At 35.0% G+C, this 19,937-nt stretch overlaps 1 protein-coding gene across 1 annotated transcript; it reads left to right on the forward strand.

The window, feature by feature from the left end:
- Window positions 1–13,307: 13,307 nt before the first annotated feature.
- On the forward strand, window positions 13,308–18,343 carry LOC128214085 (kelch-like protein 21). Its single transcript, XM_052920338.1, has 2 exons — window positions 13,308–13,411; window positions 15,423–18,343. Exon 2 carries the CDS (start codon window positions 15,463–15,465, stop codon window positions 17,215–17,217), a length of 1,755 nt encoding a protein of 584 aa, XP_052776298.1. The 5' UTR covers window positions 13,308–13,411; window positions 15,423–15,462; the 3' UTR covers window positions 17,218–18,343.
- Window positions 18,344–19,937: the final 1,594 nt, after the last annotated feature.

Here is a 19,937-nt window from a genome sequence, read left to right on the forward strand (position 1 = left end):
TCAATCGAGTTTATATCATGGTCATGATGTAACTACATAGAAAGTTTAAAATCCCTGGGCCAAAGCGTTCTTCATATATTTGTCGGAATCCGATTTAAGCTGAAGATAATCGTAAGGTCACCATTACATTGACCTTTGAACAACTGACCTCAAAATCAAAAGGCTTTATGATGGTCATGACCAACCTGCCTACAAAGTTTAATAACCCTGGGCCAAAGCGTTATTCAGATATTGTTAGGAAACCGTGGTGGCGGACGGATGGACGGACAGAGGATCAGATAACTATATGCCACCCTTTGGGGAAACAAATCCCAGGTGCTGAAATACTAACAATTTTAAACTTAAGGTTTAATGTTTCTAGTTATGAATTAGTGTGACAAAAGCTTTGGACGAATAATCGAAATTATTTGCTCTCCCAGTTTATAAGGGTTTTGGTAATAAAAACAGGAGCATATATTAGAAAATAAATTCAAAATAATACTAAAAAGTTTATAGGTATTTATTATCAAAAATGATCATTTATGATATTTCAAATAAAATTCACATGATTATGTCATCAGCAATTAGCAAGAATACAATGCCTGAATAAATACACTGCCCTGTATTGGGAGGAGTGTTAGAAGTACAACATGGTCTGTAAAACAGAAGCATCTTCAGTAAACTTTACAAATTTCAATTGATTATTATGAATAAAAATGATATATTTCCGAATCATTTTAGAACTTCAAGGTGTTTTAACTGATTTAGCATAGAAATAATAGTTATATTCATTTACTGATATAAATTTAACAACAAATATTCAATATACATGTATATATGAAATGTTAACTTATCGAAATGTATATCCAAATTACTTCTCTTAACTTTTTTGGCATCTTTTAACACCCAGTTTGATAAAAAAAGAACTTCATTTGTCACAATAACAAACTTACGACAAAACCGAAAATATAGTCTTAATTGAGCGTAACCACATAAGTGGAAGGTAATGCGACCCTTACTAAATTATAAATAATATATTGCTTCATATACTAATAATTTTCATATTCTAACTAAGAGGTAATAGACTACTAGTATAACAAGTTTAAGAATCGTGAGATAATAGGACAACGATACGACAATGCTTATTGCATTGTTGGGTTACGTACAGTTCCTCCATTATACCAATCATAATGTTATATGTAATGAAATATCATTTAATTCGATGTCAATAAATTCCACGCTTTTATTGCCTGTGATGGTTTTATGTTATGCCTGACAAGTGTTATATGATATGGAACGGTACACAAAACATACACGAGTTAAAGGGAACACACACCTTCCACGCATTTATTTATTAAGTACAAGATTATTTAAATAATTTATTTCATGATAACATGGCAGCATGAGTATATGCGACAAAGAAGAACATACAAAAGAATGAGGCAATTTTCTTAAAAAAAGGACATTCCATATTATAATTATACATTGCAAACTATAACGGGGAGACATATTATCCCGGATCACTCTTACGCAGCGTGATGTTAACGACAAATATGTCTTGTTGAAACGGGACCAAGGCCCATTTTCTGACTGCCTGGTTCCAATCAGTGGCCAGCTAAACCGAGGAGTTAAACCGGATTTCGCATGCTTAACCTTTTCCAACTGATGGATAATATTATAAAGCAGAAAAATCTATTTGATACGTCAATAAATATGATCATTAAATCCATATTACTCAAATCATATTGCAGATTCATATCATATTAAAATATTTTTATGTCATAAACTGCTCGTTTTCCCTGATTTTCTTGCCAATTATCTTAATGAGTTAAATTCTACTTTGTCGTATGCATCTGCTTCCCCGCCATTCTTGTTCAATCTAGATATAGTATCATATCCTACGTCATTACATTGGGAACCATCGAATTGAACGTGAGAATACATGTTGACCTTTACATTTGGAGGATGTTCAGCCACGCGTCTGTTCTGATTACCGGCAATGTCGTATTCGTTAGTGATTGGTATGCTACTGCACTCATCATATTGTACTTGCCCTCGAGATTGGGCAAATGACATTAGGTCTATTGTGGCATAGGAACCGCCAATGTCAGCAAGGTGCAAGTCATCTTTAAGGTTTGACTCAACTCTATTGTGTATAAAAAAATTGTGAAATTCTTCTTTCTGCGTATCCACCTTGCTACTTAACGATTTAGTGCACATATATAAAATCACACAGACAAGACCTAGAAGAGATAAACATCCGCCTATCGTGACGAAAATACTGACTACCAAATCGTTATAATCGTTTTGTTTTTTTAAGTCATTGAAACATAAGTATAACCTTAGCTCAGTACAGTCTTCTGGTTCCAGAATAAGCTCTTTCCCAACTCTTGTAATGACCAGACACGGAGAGTGATTTCCAACACGGTGTTCAACAACAGTAAAGCTTCTAAAAGTTCCCACCCAATACGCCTCTTCCTTGAGGTCAGCTATTAGACTTCGGTAAGGTACAATAGTTGTATTCATATCTTTACAGACCCGAACACTATCTCGCCTGCTATTTCGTGTCTTCATCAAGCAGTGACTACGGTTATTAACGGTATGATTGGTTCCACTACAATTATAACCTTTACGTATGGTACAAACTGTTCCATGTTTTTCTGAACATTTTATCGTCCCGTTCGTGGTATCGCATTGAAATGAAAAGTCATCAAATGCTTCTCCAGTGATTAAACGATATACTCCTAGAATCGAGCTGTTATCCGGGTCGCATTCTATGGGCTTTGCTACATCTTTGTCCGTTTGATTCAAACACGCACAATATGTGGAATTTACTCCTATATATAAATCTGTAGATGTTTTATCATATCCACATGCTTTCGAACAGTTATAAATGGAATAAGGGTTGATTTTCTGTGCGGCATGTTCATGCACACTACATTGCTGCCAATACACCGGCAGACTATACACTGCGTAACCGGCGACCCATGCTGATTCACCTTCGTTTAACGTCAGACCATTTATATCAGAGTAAGTTTTCCACAGTCCAATGTTTTCGGACTTGTAGTTGACGGTTTCTGGAATCGGGCTGAAGAAACTGCTTGGTGCTAGTCCGCCTCTGTTGTGACATCGATTGAATGATTCTTTGTGGTTCACCTGCTTATTCCCTGCAACAACTCCGTAAAATACAGGGCCAAGAAAAAACAAAGTACAGTGGTGCATCATAATTTGACTGATTATTAGAACCATTCGGGCGAAAAAGTCAGGAACTAAGTGAAAATGTATTATAAAATATATGTATACATATACAAGGATGAAAAAAAAGAAGTTTTCTTCCCTGTATGCACAATTTAGTAGTGTCGAACGATTGGAGCGGCTTTTAATTGCACAATTGTGATAATAAGTGTTTATTTCCGATGATTGTGAATAAAACATTTTCACTCTGACAATGTGTCAAAATATAACACAATTTTCAGTTATTATAACATCACAATTATCATCGCGGTTATTGTAAAATTGAAGCTCATTTTGTGCAAGACAATCACTGTCTGGATATTTTTCTTGAAGACACAAAACATTGTAGTTTCAAACTCGTCAACACCATTGACAGAATTAGTTCGACTTGAGAGTACATGTTAGCGTTCACACAACGATGATTCTCGCCAGAGCAATTGCTATAGTTTTCTGCAATGTCATATTCGTAAGCTACTAGGTTTCCGCTGTTTAATGACTCGACATTATGTGAGAAAAAAAAATTTCAGCATTTTTAATCTCATCTTCTTCACAATTTAATTAATTCTTCCTGTAGTCATGTTTGTTATTTATCAATTTCATGAATAATAAAGTAACACTAAACCAAGAAGTGCCAAACATTCACTGATTTGACAAATATGCTAAAAGCAAATTGCGCATGTGTGTTGTTTAGTGTTTCTCTTTTTGATCTGCTATGTAATAGGGACTTTTTTGCCTGCAATATCACGTGAATACTTGTCCTTTCTCTATGCGAAACAGTTTTCAAGATCTACAAAAAAGTGTCTTTTAAACCATTGAATTACAAGACAAATATATCCGTTTCAAACTTGTTATTCGGCACCGGGAAAGTTTCCAAACGTTCTTACCCATATTTGAAAAAAGGTGTTATTTAGATCAACCGTACGATGTGGCGGATGCTTCCCGCAATTTGTTCTCAGTTTTCAACGCTGCCACACCATTTTATGCGCCGGAGCATTTACTTTGCGCCTGCCTTCAGAGTATAATGTATGATTGTTTCATGTACACTTGTCATTCTTTCATATATAGAGCGATGCCGTTCTAAACATTTTGATGTTCCTTATGAGACCTCGTCCAATATACTTTCTGAATGTACATGGAATACTCATAGTAGCCTTCTTCCATTAGCTTTATCACATGGTATGGTATCCATCATTAGCTTTATCACATGGTATGATATCCATCACAAGCTTTATCACATGGTATGATATCCATCATTAGCTTTGTGATCTGATTTGGTGTTCCCGCATATGTTTAAACAGCTATAGATCGAATGGTCTTTTATCTTTTTAGCGTAATTTATGCATTGTAGACATACACGATTCAGGCTATACAAAGCATACACCGACACCAATGCTGACTTTCCTTATGGCAGTCTAAACCCCTTTAGCGGGTGAATCTGCCTAATGCTTGTCCGCCTCTTTCACGGTTTTGTTCAATTGGTTTTTAATGACCGAATTCGTTTCCCGCAGAAAAACTGGCTGAACAAACGACAGACCGAAAAAGATGCACCGACATTTAACTTTTGCTTGTTTAGGATTGGAATCGTTCTTTTTGTTATCAGACATTTATTATAACCTAGATATCTTTTTAACTTTTATACCGGTATGTGTGAGTGAAAGGCTAATAAAGAAATCATGAAAGTCATATGCATGTATAAGTAACCAACGATGTTGAAGAGCGACCTTGCTTCCTCGTTTACCAGAGCGATAATGCTATGCTTACAAGAATTACCATTGTCAATACTATGATGAATGAGAAGTACTTTAATGGGAAATTATTTTTTTTCTGAAACAGTTTCGGTTTCTTAATATAAGCACTTGAAGGCATTCGTAATGTAAGTATCAATTTCCGAATGTGGCATCGACGGTTATACTCAATAGTATAGGACAAACGTTTTTTTTTTTTTTTTCAAATATGAAAAAATGGCTTTGTTTACAAATGTCTTTCCCTATTTATAACTTTGATGACAGATGGTGTCATGAAGAATACGTTAAATTGAATGTATCAAAGCATGCTGGGGCTCAACACAAAAAGACATAATACCTCAAAAGTACGTGCTATAAATTACTAAACAGAACATGAAATATAACATATTTGCAGTATACAACTGATGGACATGTATTAAAAGATAAGTCAAAGCCACACTCTCGGCTTTGGTCACAATATTTGTTTATATTGAAACAAATACTGGTTGTATCAGGCCTCTTATGCACTTCGTATTATTTAAAAAAAATGTTTACTGAAACTGTCAAAAATAATCACATACATTTAAAAGTTGACGCATTTCGCTGCGATGCTGACAAACTCCAGTGTTTTAATGACTTGTTGTTCATAGTGTTACATAAGATCTGATACTTGTCAATGCTTTAGTATTCTCGTAAACCAGAGTGATGATGCTATACGTACAACATTTATCATTATGAAACCCCTGATGTATGATAATGTGCCTTAGTGGTCCACCGGTAAAGAATTTGGCTCATACACTAAACCACAAGTGCCAAACAAAATAACCCATTTTGAATATAGTTGAACAGGTTTGCATTTATATTGTTGCTGATGTTCGTCCTCAGAACTCAAGCTGCCACCAGTTCAGAGTGGTACATGTAAATGCATTTTAAATTCAGAACGTCATTTTTTTAATAGTGTAGTTTTATCTACAAAGTGACCTGGATACATTTGAATAAACTATGGTTCCCATTTTATAATTTCAGCATGTATTGAACAAATTATGTTTTGAATGTCCTATTTATAACATGTAAAGAAGATTTAGAATAATTAATATTCTAAAGAATTTAAGAAAAAAAGAAAAAGTCCATGTGTAATTTTGTAATATATGTTCTGGAATATTCCCATGCCAAACTTCTATGAGTATAGACCTAACAAGTCTTTATACGAGTTTCAGCAGTGCTGGAAATGAATGATGGAATAAGGTCCCTAAACATTTTAAAAAGTGACATTAACATTTGCCCCACTTATATTATGACATTAATCCGTTAACGTGAAAATATACGTTAGCCTTCACTTTGCGGATTAAACTATGGAATACTAACGAAATTTAACCTTCCTTGAATACAGTTACACTACATCACAAATATTTCAAGAACATCATTATGTCGTTTAAACTTATGACCTTTACATTTGTATATATCGAGAAAACATAGATGGGATTGTTTAAAGGGTATAGATGGTTCGCTTTAATGCACGGCCTTTGTTTATTTTGTAGCCTTTATATCGTTATAAGGAAGCTAACAGGACTAAATTTGTTGCAAAGCATCAAAGACGCCGCGATTGTTGTTGAAACATGACTAAAAGGAAGCAGATACAGTTCACCAGCTCACCAATTTTGATGTTCCTGGATATACGCATTCTTCAGTTTTGAATGGAATTGAATTTTTAGCTCAAGGTCACCATAAACTTGGCCTTTGACCAACTGACGTCAAAAATGTTAAGGTGTTGGTCATGTTTTAGGGACTTCTACCAAATTCGAGGTCTCTAATGCTAAGCGTTTCTTAATTATTGATAACGTGCGTATTTTCAGCTTACGATCACAACGATCATGACCTTTGATCCACTGACCTCAAAAGGAATAGGACTCATCTGCTGGTCATGACCAACCTATCTACAAACTTTGAGGTCTCTGAGCCATGACGTTCTACAGATATTCGTCGGAAACCGATGTTAAGCTAAACATCACCACCAACTTGACATTTGATTCACTGAACTCAAAACTAATATGGTTTATCTGCTGGTCATGACCATTCAAATTATCAAGTTTGAGGTCCCTGAGCCAAAGCGTTCTTCAGAATGTAAACCGATTTTCAACTGAAGGTCACCACGACCTTAACCTTTGACCATATGATCCCAAAATCAATAGAGTTTATATCATGGTCATGATGTAACTACATAGAAAGTTTAAAATCCCTGTTATTAATGAAGTGCTTAAATACAATTTTAAACTTAAGGTTTAATGTTTTTAGTTATGAATTAGTGTGACAAAACCTTTTGATGAATAAGGAAAATTATTTGCTCTTCCAGTTTATAAGTTTATAAGGTTATGCATTTGACAACAAAAACAAGAGCATATATTGGGAAAAAATCCAAAGAAAGTACTTGTATTACAAGTTTAATGGTATGTATTATTACAAAATGAGCATTTAAGATATTTAAAATAAAATTCACATGATTATATCCTCAACAATTAGCAAGAGTACAATGGTCTGCATAAATACACTGTACTGTATTGAGAGGAATGTTAGAAGTTCAACAGGGTCCGTATAACAGAAGCACCTTCAGTAAATATATTTCTTTTTATAATAATACAAATGATTGATCACAGCGCACAATGTTAATGCAAATTTTGCAGGTCAGGTAAGAAAATGCCATATTGCTTTGTATACTAATAATTTTCATATTTTAACTAAGAAGTGATTCCTTTAAAAAGAATAACAAGATAACCACACTGACACTGTTTTAGTAAACTTATCGAAATATATCCAAATGACTCTCTTAACTTTTTTGACAGAAAAATTTAAAAGAAATTGCATACATCGCAATAAAAACATGTGATACCACAAGATATATATTATAGTTTAAGTTAAGCGCGCAAATCGTTACTTAATTTACAGGTAATGTGACTTTCTTCTTAACCACATTTCTTTATTTACTATTAATTTTCACATTAAACTAAGAAGTAATTCCATTAAATATTTTTTAAACAAAATAATCATACTGACACTGTTTTTATGCAAAATTTGAATTGAAAGATAACGTATATCAATTTGAAAAAGGGAGGTAATAAGACAACGATACTGCGATGCTTATTGCATTGTTGGGTTACGTACAGTTCCTACATCATATCATTCATACCTGTAATATGTAATGAATTATCATCCAATGCGATGTCAATAACTTCCACGCTTTTATTTCCTGTGATGGATTTATGCAATGACTTTAATGGGTGACAAGTGTTATATGATAGGTAACGGTACACGAAATATACACGAGTTAAACGGAACACAAATTCCACGCATTTATTTACAAGTACAAGATTATTCATATTAGACTTTTTATGATAACATGACAGCATGAGAACATTCAGAACATTCAATATTATAATTATACATTTAGCAAAATATAACGGGAGACATATGATCAACAAAGCTTAATACGAACATGAATGTGAGATATTTACATTAACAAATCTTAGAACTTCCTGATGTTTCTTTCACAAAATGATATACATATGTAACTTTCTATATTTGGACAATTGGTTGTTACATATACACATTGAAAGTTTAAATTTGATTAAATTTGTATTAACAATTAAAGTATTTCAAGTCAATAAATCGCTTTAGAGCACTACATTCATTCGACACTTATACTACTGTAAGGTTTGCACAACGTACACCACCTCGGAAAAACACCATGTCCAGCAGAGCTACCGGTTTCGATCGGAAGTATTCGGAACTCCTCGACCATTTTTATCGAAAACAACCTCGGATATATGCCGGTACATCTTTAGAAGGTGTTCGTAAAATTTTGAAGTATATTATTAATTAATTATAGTGGTTGCGCTTGTATTTGTAAATCAAAGTTTAAATTGCTTGCCAGTGGAGTGTATTATTGCAAACATAATTAAGATTCCCAAGAGTTAAGTCATTAAGTTTACCTGCTAAATTGAAATAACTACGCGATCTACTTGCAGTGGAATTAAAGTGAACCGATTTCTGACATTGCAAACCGTCCATATACATCCAAGGTTGTTTTCGATAAAAAAAAAAATGGCCGAGGAGCTCCGAATGGATCGGAAGACGATGATTTCTGCTTCGACACTTAATCATGAACATTAACAATCGCAGAGTGGGCAGCTAAAGGAATGTGTGAAGGAATATGGGACCCGTTTCAATTGATATTTATACGAAAAACTACAGAAACAAGCTCAGTAGCAAAAAGTTTAAACATAAACCCGGTTTAATGGCACTGGGTAAACGCCAAAGACATAAAACATGAAAACAAAAAAATCACAAACAAGAAACATGGAAGAACTTAAGATAAAAAGGCTTAAGATCGTGTAGATTCAACCCGTAACTTAATTAGTGTCCCAGAGTACTCTCAAGCAGCGTAAGAACAACGACTATTATATGTCTAATTGAAACGGGGCCAAGGCCCGTATTCTGTTTGCCTGGTTTCGATATAAGTCCAGCTAAACCGAGGAATTCACTGGGAGTTTAACCGGATTTCGAATGCTTGACTTTTTGTAACATATGAATAATATTATAAGACATAAACATGTACTCCATACGTCAATAAATATGATCAATCATATAGCAAAACTACTTTTATGTCATAAACTGCTCGTTTTTCTGATTTTCTTGCCAATTATCCAAATGAGGAAAAGTCTACTTTGTCGTATGCATCCGCTTCCTCGCCATTCCTGTTCGATCTAGATATGCTACTGCACTCATTACCTTGTACTTGACCTCGAGATTGGGCAAATGACATTGGATCGAGTGTGGTGTAAGACCCGCCAATGTCAGCAAGCTGCACGTCATCTTCAATGTTTGACTCAACTCTATTGTGTATATGAAAGTCTTCTTTGTGCATATCCAAATGGTAACCTATCAATTCAGTGTACATATATAAAATCACACAAACAAGACCTAGAAGAGATAAACATCCGCCTATTGTGGCTAAAATACTGATTACAAAATCATTGTAATCGTTTGGACTTGTTTCCTTAATGTCATTGAAACATAAGTAAAGCCTTAGCTCAGTACAGTCTTCTGGTTCCAGAATAAGCTCTTTCCCAACTCTTGTAATGACCAGACACGGAGAGTGATTTCCAACACGGTCTTTAACAACAGTAAAGCTTCTAAAAGTTCCCAACCAATACGCCTCTTCATTGAGGTTAGATATCAGCCTTCGGTAAGGTACAATACGTGTATCCATATCTTTACAGACCCGCACACTATCTCGCCAGCTATTTCGTGTCTTCATCAAGCAGTAACTACGGTTATTAACGGTATGATTGGTTCCATTACAATGATAACCTTAACCTCCGATACAAACTGTTCTATGTTTTTCTGAACATTTTCTCGTCCCGTTCGTGGTATCGCATTGAAATGAAAAGTCATCAAATGCTTCTCCAGTGATTAAACGAAATACTCCTAGAATCGAGCTGATATCCGGGTCGCATTCTATGAGCTTTGCTACATCTATGTCCGTTTGATTCAAACACGCACAGTATTTGGAATTTACTCCTATATATAAATTTGTAGATGTTTGATCATATCCACATGTTTTCAAACAGTTATTATTGGAATAAGAGTTGATTTTCTGTGCGGCATGTTCATGCACACTACATTGCTGCCAATACACCAGCAGACTATACACTGCGTAACCGGCGACCCATGCTGATTCCCCTTCGTTTAACGTCAGACCATTTATATCAGAGTGAGTTTTCCACAGTCCAATGTTTTCGGACTTGTAGTTGACGGTTTCTGGAATTGGGCTGAAGAAACTGCTTGGTGCTAGTCCGCCTCTGCTGTGACATCGATTGAATGATTCTTTGTGGTCCACCTGCTTATTCCTTGCAACAACTCCGTAGAATACAGGGGCAAGAAAAAACAAAGTACAGTGGTGCCTCATAATTTGACTGATTATTAGAACCATTCGGGCGAAAAAGTCAGGAACTAAGTGAAAATGTATTATAAAATATATGTATACATATACAAGGATGAAAAAAGAAGTTTTCTTCCTTTTATGGATATTTTAGAAGTTTCGAACCATTGGGGCGGCTTTTTATTGCACAATTGTGAGAATAAGTGTTTAATTTCCGTGGTAGGTGACAATGTGTCGAAATACAACACAATTTACCATTGTTATAAAACAACAACTATCCATCGCGGTTATTATAAAATTTCAGCTCATTTTGTGGAAAAGAATCACTGTCAGACATTAACATTGTTGTATCCTATTCGTCCTCACCACTGACAGAATCAGTTCGACCTGAGAGTACACGTCAGCATTTACACACAGATGATTCTCGTTTTGTCAAATATGCAAAAATGGCTTACAAATGTCTATCCGCCTATTTTAAAATAACTTTGGTGACAGATAGTGTCATAAAGAATACATTTAATTGAATGTATCAAAGCATGTTTGGCCTCAACACTTTCAAACTAAATAATATGTCAAAAACAAAATATACATGCTATAAATTACTAAACAGGACCACAAATATACATGTAACATATGTGCTGTATACATTCGCGGGAATCATACAAATGATGGATATGTGTTAAAAGATAAGTCAAAGCCACACTCTCGGCTTCGGGCAATATATCCGACCGTTTATACTGAAACAAATACTTGTTGCATCGGGCCTCTTGAGCACTTTTTTTATTAACGTTCTGTCTGATATTGTTCAAAAGAATGTTTACTGAAACTGTCAAATAATCATATACATTTAAAACTTGATAACTTTCGCTGCGATGCTGACAAACTCCAATATTATCATGAATTGTTTTTCATAGTGTTACATAACATCTGCTACTTAACAATGCCTCAGCATTCTCGTAGACCAGAGATAAATATGCTATGATTACAATTTTTATCATTATCAAGAGTCTGATCATTGGGGCCTCAGTGGTCCGTCGGTAAAGAATCTAGCTCATACATTAAACAATAAGCGCCAAATATTCACTCATTGTGACGATAATAGATCAGGTGTGGGTTTATAATATAAACTTTATATTGTTGCTTTTGTTCGTCCTCAGAACTAAAGCTGCCACAAGTTAAGCGTGGTACATGTATATGTATTTTAAATTCTTGTTTAATGTTATAGTTTTATCTGCATGGTGACCTAGATACACAAAAATAAACTATGGTTTCCATATTATATTTTTAGCATATGTTTATCAAAAGTTTGTTATGTATGCTCTTTTTATTACATTTATAGAAGATTTTGAATAAACAAGAATCTTTAGAATTTGAGAGAAAGTTCATGAGGATTTTTATTATATACATGTATGTTCTGGAATATTTCCATGCCAATCTTCTCTAAGTGTAAAGTTAACAAGTCTTTATTGCTAGAAAATGTCTAAACTCTTATTTAAATTATTCTGTGATGGTAACATTTTAACCTTTTGTGGGAATAATTCTGAAAGTGTTGCTGATCATATAGTGTGTTCAGTATTCCGTGGAAAATAAAGTCTACCGTAGGGTCAGAGAAGATATTTTGTGAGCTTTTGGAAATAATTCTTAATTATATGTATTTAATTCTCCAAAACATTTATTTTCAAAATTACTTTGGTGCAGCTGTTAGTAATAAATGTTGTTGTAGTTGTTAGGATCAAGTGTTTTGCTTGTTTTTCGTTCTCACGACGGTTGGTTTTGTTGGTCGTCATAAGAGCTTTCTGTCGAAATATCGAAAGCTAGCACTAAGAAGTCAATGTAAAGAATGTCGTTTGCTGTTATATGGGAGTATTATTGGTCCCAGCTTTTATCTGATGATATTTTAGCAATCTCATTTACGATAAGACCCGATGTTTTTATTGTGAATACAACGATCACTGGTATACAATGTACAGTAGCTGGGACCGTTTCAATAAAGGATTTTAGTCCTCCGTTTATCATAAATCTTTATAAACGTCACAAATGACAATACATCGTTGTTGTTTTTAAATTCCTCAACTTCGCGTTCAATTTCAATGTTGGCTAAAGTTCAATCCACACATATACGTAGCAAAATATATAACACTAACATAATATCAATTATGACTAATTTAAAATCGACTACAGTAAGATCTTTATTCCCACTTCAATTGGGTAAGGTTTTTTTTCTTGATTACCTTACCAATAAACCTCATATACGTATTTAACTGCTGTTAATCATATCATGAAATTATTTTTCATTACTAGTGCAATACGTGTTTGATTTAAATCCGTTTTTAATAATTATACAGAGTATAATGCAACCGGAATGTACGGGCCTCCATACAAATAGCCAATCACAGCAGAGATTACATTATGCATGTAATAATGACGTACTTATGGCGATAGATGTCAGTCGATACGGAAATTTCACAGAAAATCATTTGCAGGCATTATGCTTACCGCCTAAGAACTTAAATGAAAACATAATTTGTAATATAAACCGGTATGTGTATGAAATATTCAAATCTATTTTGTTTTTCCAATTTTTTTTTTCTTCAATACTAGACAAATTGGCAATTTTAGTTTTATTTTACTTTCTTTTAAGGTAAAAAAAGGTACAGTTTATGTGTTGGCTTGAGATTTGGGTTATCATATGTCCATGAAGTTTTAGCCCAATTTTAGGATGGGTGGGGTGTCGCCTCCCTATATTGAGACTTTTTTATAATTGTAGTGAATGGTGCAATTTCCTGCGTTCTTGCTAAACTAAACTGCTACAGTATATAGTCCAACAATAAAATTGTTGTTCTTTATATCTTTTTGTATTCCTTAGTGGTCGAAATTAGCACAAGCCCGCAAACCCTGCACAGGTAAAATGTCCTCCGGGCTTGCTCGATTCTGAAATATAGCAGGGCTTGTTAAAAATTTGATGCCAAGCATAAGAATTCGGGCTTAATCATCTAAAAGTCTTATTGAAATTACTGGTTCCTCAAAGTTTTAAACCGAACAAATTCACGTGGTAGTGAGTAGTTATGTTTATATTAACACTGGAGACAATACCCAGTGAAATGTGTTAAACAGGGCCTCCCTGGAGTCTGCTGTTCTTGTACATAAAGAGCATGAATCCTGTGATCATACTCAAATAATAATTAAATGCAATCAAGTAATATATCCAACACTCATTATCCAACACTCATTCATTCAGATAAGAGATGATCAAGAAGGAAAAAAAACTTTATATAGGGACAATATCGCAAGCTTTACCTTCATGCTGGCTGACGTCACATGCATCTGCCTGTATGTATTTGTTTGAAGAACGATGAGATTCCTGAGCTCATAAGAGGCATGAGAACTTTGTGTTAGGCCTTGTTGAAATTTTTAGTCAGAATGATTTGTTTTTCATGTAAACTTCCAATTGAAACTTCAAACTTAAATTGGCATTCAAAATGATTCTTGATTTTTGATACTCGATGGCAGGATGAGGAATCATGTGACTTCAACGGGGTTCTCACATGGGTCACCACAGTTCAAAACTAATGTAAACAAACATGAAATGATGTTAATTTCTAAATAACTTTTTTGAAAGAAAAGATCTGAAAATATTTCTTAGTCCATAAATGACTATTTTATATTCCGCTTCTTCACCCGTGAACTATTTTTAGATTTGCTTGTATTTTAAAGATGCAATCCTTGGCCAAAATTTCAACTTGACGGAATTTTGTAGAACAATGCAAAGCTGTGGGCGGCATGAATCTTTCATGTTAAATTACAATTGGAGTATCCCATCAATTAACATATCATTGATTTATTCGAATTCAAAAGCCAATAGTGTTATTAGTTGGAAAGATGAAGGTCCATTGTATTTCAACCCTAACGCCAATTTGGAGTTGGGGAGAGCCATGAACGCGATTGAATGATGGTCAAGTGAAATATTCTTTACGGGCCTTCCGGCTATCAGCCAACCATTATGATAGCAGCTGACACACCTTGCTTTAGGTCACCTATAATGAAGGCCTAAACTGTGTATGTCAATATTGTTTTTATAAGGCATGTCGTCCTGGGGATTAAGGCATGTAGGTGCAATAAACATGTGTCGGTTATCAGCCTTGCCCCGGGAATGCACATCGGGCTAGACAAGTCATAAAGGCATGGTGGAAACCCTGTGGTTTACTGTTTTTAAATAAATGACCATCATTTTTTTCTGGTTCTTGGTCCTATTCACCTTTAAGAAACAAAATAAAGAAAAATAATAACATTAACTTATCCATTGGTATAACTCCCAGGCAAATTAGGCCATGTTTGATTCCTTTTCCTTGGAGCAGTATATGTCAATGCCTGTTTATGCAAGTTTATTTTTAGAAACTTAAATCCAAATTATTGTGTAGCAGTTCAATGAAAATGATTCGTTTTGTGATTAAAAAACTATTTTAGTTTACAAAGTGAAAGTTAATGTATTAATTACTTCATTTTATAATCATTTAGGATGTAAAACATGATTACCATATTTTTTTTTTCAGATTGACAGAAGAGTAGAATTTGTTCCCTCAACATCAAAATATGGCAGGCCAGCGCAATGTTGATTCAAAGTTTGTCCTAAAAGAAGTCAGCTATGGCATAGACCTCTTGAAAAATTTGAATGATATGAGAATAAAGAGATTGTTTACAGACACAATACTGTGCTTAGGACAGGAAGAGTTTCCATGCCATAAAAATATTCTGTCAGCTAGCAGTCCTTATTTCCATGCCATGTTCACAAATGATGTGAGAGAAAACAGGGACATACGGATATATTTTGATGATATATCGCCTTGGACATTCAAGAGAATATTAGACTATGTTTACACTGGTAGATTGGAGATCTCTACTGACAATGCTCAAGAAATGCTAGCTGCTGGTTGCAGGTTTCAGTATCCTGCCATTGTTGACGGCTGCTGTAAATTTTTACAAAGCGAACTTCATCCATCCAATTGTTTGGGCATTTACTACTTTGCACACATGCATTCTTGTAAAGAACTTGAAGACAATTCATGGAAATATGCCCTTGAGAACTTCTCTATGCTTGTCCAGTATGATGAATTTTTGGAAGTTTCTCTTGAACAGTTGATGCGGTTTGTTTCTAGTGATTTGATCGAGGTACGAAATGAGGAAACAGTGTACAATGCTGTGATTCGCTGGATCAAGTTTGATGTTGAGGAACGAAAACAATACATGATGCAATTAATGCAAGAAGTGAGATTACCTGTGATTAACATCAACAACCTAAAAAGCATGGAAAATGAGCCTCTAGTTCAGAGCTGTGAAGGCTGCATAGGACTGGTTCTTGAGGCAGAGGTGAAACATGAAACTATTCATGATCGTTATGGGCGTAGGAGACGAAGCATGCAGGATACTCAGGTCCACCCTCGACCTTCCACTATAGCGAAGGAGGTCATAGTTGTTGTTGGGGGATTGAACGGGTTTGTCACAAGAACTGTGGAGATGTTTGATCCCCAGAAAGACACATGGATGTCCTTGCCTGATTTCCCGAAACCAGTGACATGGTTCAGTGTGTCGGCTGTAGTCAACTGCATCATAGTAGCTGGAGGGATAACAGATGGAAGAATAGTCAATAGTGTCTGGAAGTTTGACACACTTGGAAGAGAATGGCATGAAATCTCCCACTTAACTCACCCACGAGCAAAGCATTCCTCCGCTGTGCTACATGACAGATTGTATGTGTTTGGAGGAGTGACATTCACTGCAAATTTTGATGTTGTTGATCAGGGTTGCATTGAATGTTTTGACCCTGCTACAAACACATGGTCTGTTGTTGGCCACTCTTCATTTCCCAGAACTCTGTCCAAAATTGTGCCATTTGGTAACTTGTTAGTTGAAGTGGGTGGGCAGCAGGGGGAGGCTAAAGTCAACACAATGGAGTGTTATGAGGGCTCACAAGACAACATCTCCATCAAAACACTCAGTGAACACTTCATCTTGCCAGAGGCCATCCAACATGCTCAGATTGTTGTTCTCAATGGTGTGTTTTACATCATCTGGGAGGACACAAAGAAAGTCATTACCTTAGACCCAGAGAAGCGTACATTCCAGAGATTGCCTGACCTTCACTACAGTCACAAAAGTAGTGGTGCTACCGTCCTGAAGGACAAGATCTATGTGCTAGGCGGGATGACTGACAATCCCAGAGGTGGAGGCGCAGATTCACATGCTTGTACAATTGTTGAGTGTTATGATCCAGAGACAAAAACTTGGTCCCTAGAGAAACCAATGCAGGAATCACGTGGCTTTCATGGCTGTGTTACAGTAAATATGTGATGTAGGCTGATACATTTTCTAGATTTATTCATTCGATTCAAATCTCATTAGACAGTATTTTATAGGTTGAAATACTAATTTGAAATATTTTTTTCTGCTATCACATTCCTTGTTGTACATCACAGTACAACATGTAATCTTAAGTCTCAGCAAAGAAGGCCAATTAATTTTAATAAGTTCAAATACCGAATCTTATCTGTATTTATTTGTAATATTTGAATTATACTAACACAACTCGTAAACAAAAAGGAACTGCAAAGAACTTAAAAATTATGATCATTAAATTTTAATATGCACCCAAATATAACTGGACTATAAGTTAACTGTATGTTACCTTATACTTCTGCCATTTATATTTTATCAGTATTATTTCGATATTTATTTGTTTTACGCTACAATACAATAAATACATTTGGAGTGTTGTTTGCCATTGTTACAAGTTTGAATGTGTGTTGCTGTATTTGTTGTTTTTTGAGGTGCTAATCACATGGAAACAGCGTTAAATGAGTGTCTGGACCAATACTATTTGTTCATCCTGAATATTGTTTTCTAGCATGATACCTGTGAAACATTCAATTCAATGAATTTTAAAATTGAACAATCAGATACATAATGACCTGGAAGGTGCATGATGATATTTGTAACAAACAGTTGTATGAGGTTGTCATTATTGCCAGTACACATAGACAATAATTGTTTCAGTGTCTGATTGCAACGTATTTCACTGAGTGAGCACTGGAAGTTGTATTTCATGCTTGTACTGCATACTAAATTATAATTGATTAGCTTTTTATTGGAAAACTTAACTAGGTTTTAGTCTGAAATTACCTTATTTTATTATTATAAAGTTATTCTATTTACCAGAGCCAGACAGATCCTAAATATTATCTATTTTGAATCTGATTTGCTATTTTCATTAACTAGCTTTTAATTTCTTCCCGATGTTTCATGAATTGGTGTTAACTGGTCTGGTTTCTACTACCTGTGGCTATCCGATGTACTTCTGACCAGTGTTAGTAGTATTTGCTGTTGCTGTTAACTGTATATTGTGTGAATGTAATATTAATGAGACAGTTAAACTGTTACATTAAATGGTATTGTTATTGATAATAAAAATGTCTGCACATATATTGTTATTTAACTTTGTTATGCCCCCAAATGTGAGCATATTAAAATAGCACAGTCCATTTGGCCGTAGGTTCAATTTCTCGTGTCTGGACTGTAACTTTCTTTTGCATGGACAGATTTTAACATAACTTGCCTTGATTATGTGTTTCACATACCAAGATGACCTGTTGTGTGCATGACCATGTCCCTACCTTTGAGGTCAAGGTCACAGAGTTTGTTTACTATGGAATGCTGCATTATGAGGACATAAGAGTATAAGTGGTCATGTCTGGGCCGTAACTCTGTAAGGACAGATTTTAAAAAAGACTTGTCACATGTGTTTGACATACCAAGATGATGTGTCAGGTGCATGACCTGTGTCCCTACCTCTTAGGTAAAGTTCACACTTAGTTTTTGTTAACTATGAAATGCTGCATATTAGAACAAAGTATAGGTGGTTGTGTCCGGGCTGTAACATGATCTTGTGTGGACAGATTTTTAAATAACTTGCCCCTTGTATTCAACATAAGACGACATGTTGTCTGCAAGAACTGCATCCAAACCTCTTAAGACCAATCCGTCGATGTGTCCGGCTCAATTCCTTTCTTTATCCATTTCATTGCTATTTTTTCCCTTTCTAAATGACCTTTAAATCACATTAGAGTACCCCTTCAGGGGCATTCGTTACTTACAGTGTTACTGGTGTTAACCTGTTAAGCACAACTGACACATACTGATGGGGATTACTTTGTATCACACTTTCACTTCTAATCAATGATGTTCGAGCAGCATGGTGTAGTCTTCAGACTTGGTATGATCTTCAGATCTCTATTTGATAAGAGGCAAAAATGTCAAAAATCTAGGTAACCTGCAAGAAAAATGACTCTAGTTAGAATTCTTCAAAAATGGTATGCCCATTTGTCAAGGTCAGTATATGGCCCATATCAATTTTGGGGTTAATAGTTCTAAATTCACATGAGGTTGCATAATATACCAATTTAATAGGAGTCATTTATCCAGGCAGAGGTATGTGGCTGGACAATAGATGGTCACTTAATAAACAAGGCCAACTATTTTATACTATACATCCATATGACAAGATAAGACTTTAAAATATAGGCTCATTGTTGGTTCTTGTCAAGTCAGTGAGTTTGTCACTAGGTCAGGAAAGATATCACATTTTCTACCCAATTATATTTGTGTTGTTTGTGTCCAGTTGGATCATGGGACATGATCATATCAGTGTGTATACCACGTGAAAACTGACGACATACTTGCTACGTCGGAAGGCGAAAATTTGCTTAAAATGAAGACTTAAATCAAAGATAACTTTTCATTTACAACATCATTTTAAATGAAACGAAGGGCAGTCTATGCCGCTTAAAGAGCCCAGCATTTGTTTTATTACCAAAATTTGATGAGGTCATTAATTTCATCAAACACTTCGATAAACCTGTTTCCAAAATAAGGTTTTGACAGTGCTCCGTCAGACGGCCATATTGTGAAAAGGTTTGTCGAAGTGTTTTAAGAAAGTAAACCCTCAATCAAATTCTGGTAAAAGACCGAAGGTGGGGCTCCGTAAGCAACGTAGACTGCGCTTTGTTTCATTTAAA

This window comes from Mya arenaria, chromosome 13 (assembly GCF_026914265.1).
Source record: "Mya arenaria isolate MELC-2E11 chromosome 13, ASM2691426v1".
Classification (NCBI taxonomy): Eukaryota; Metazoa; Mollusca; class Bivalvia; order Myida; family Myidae; genus Mya; species Mya arenaria.

Bases quoted from the DNA above. Each gene is read 5' to 3' on its own strand.
- LOC128214085 (XM_052920338.1), top strand. From the start codon at position 15,463: ATGGCAGGCCAGCGCAATGTTGATTCAAAGTTTGTCCTAAAAGAAGTC.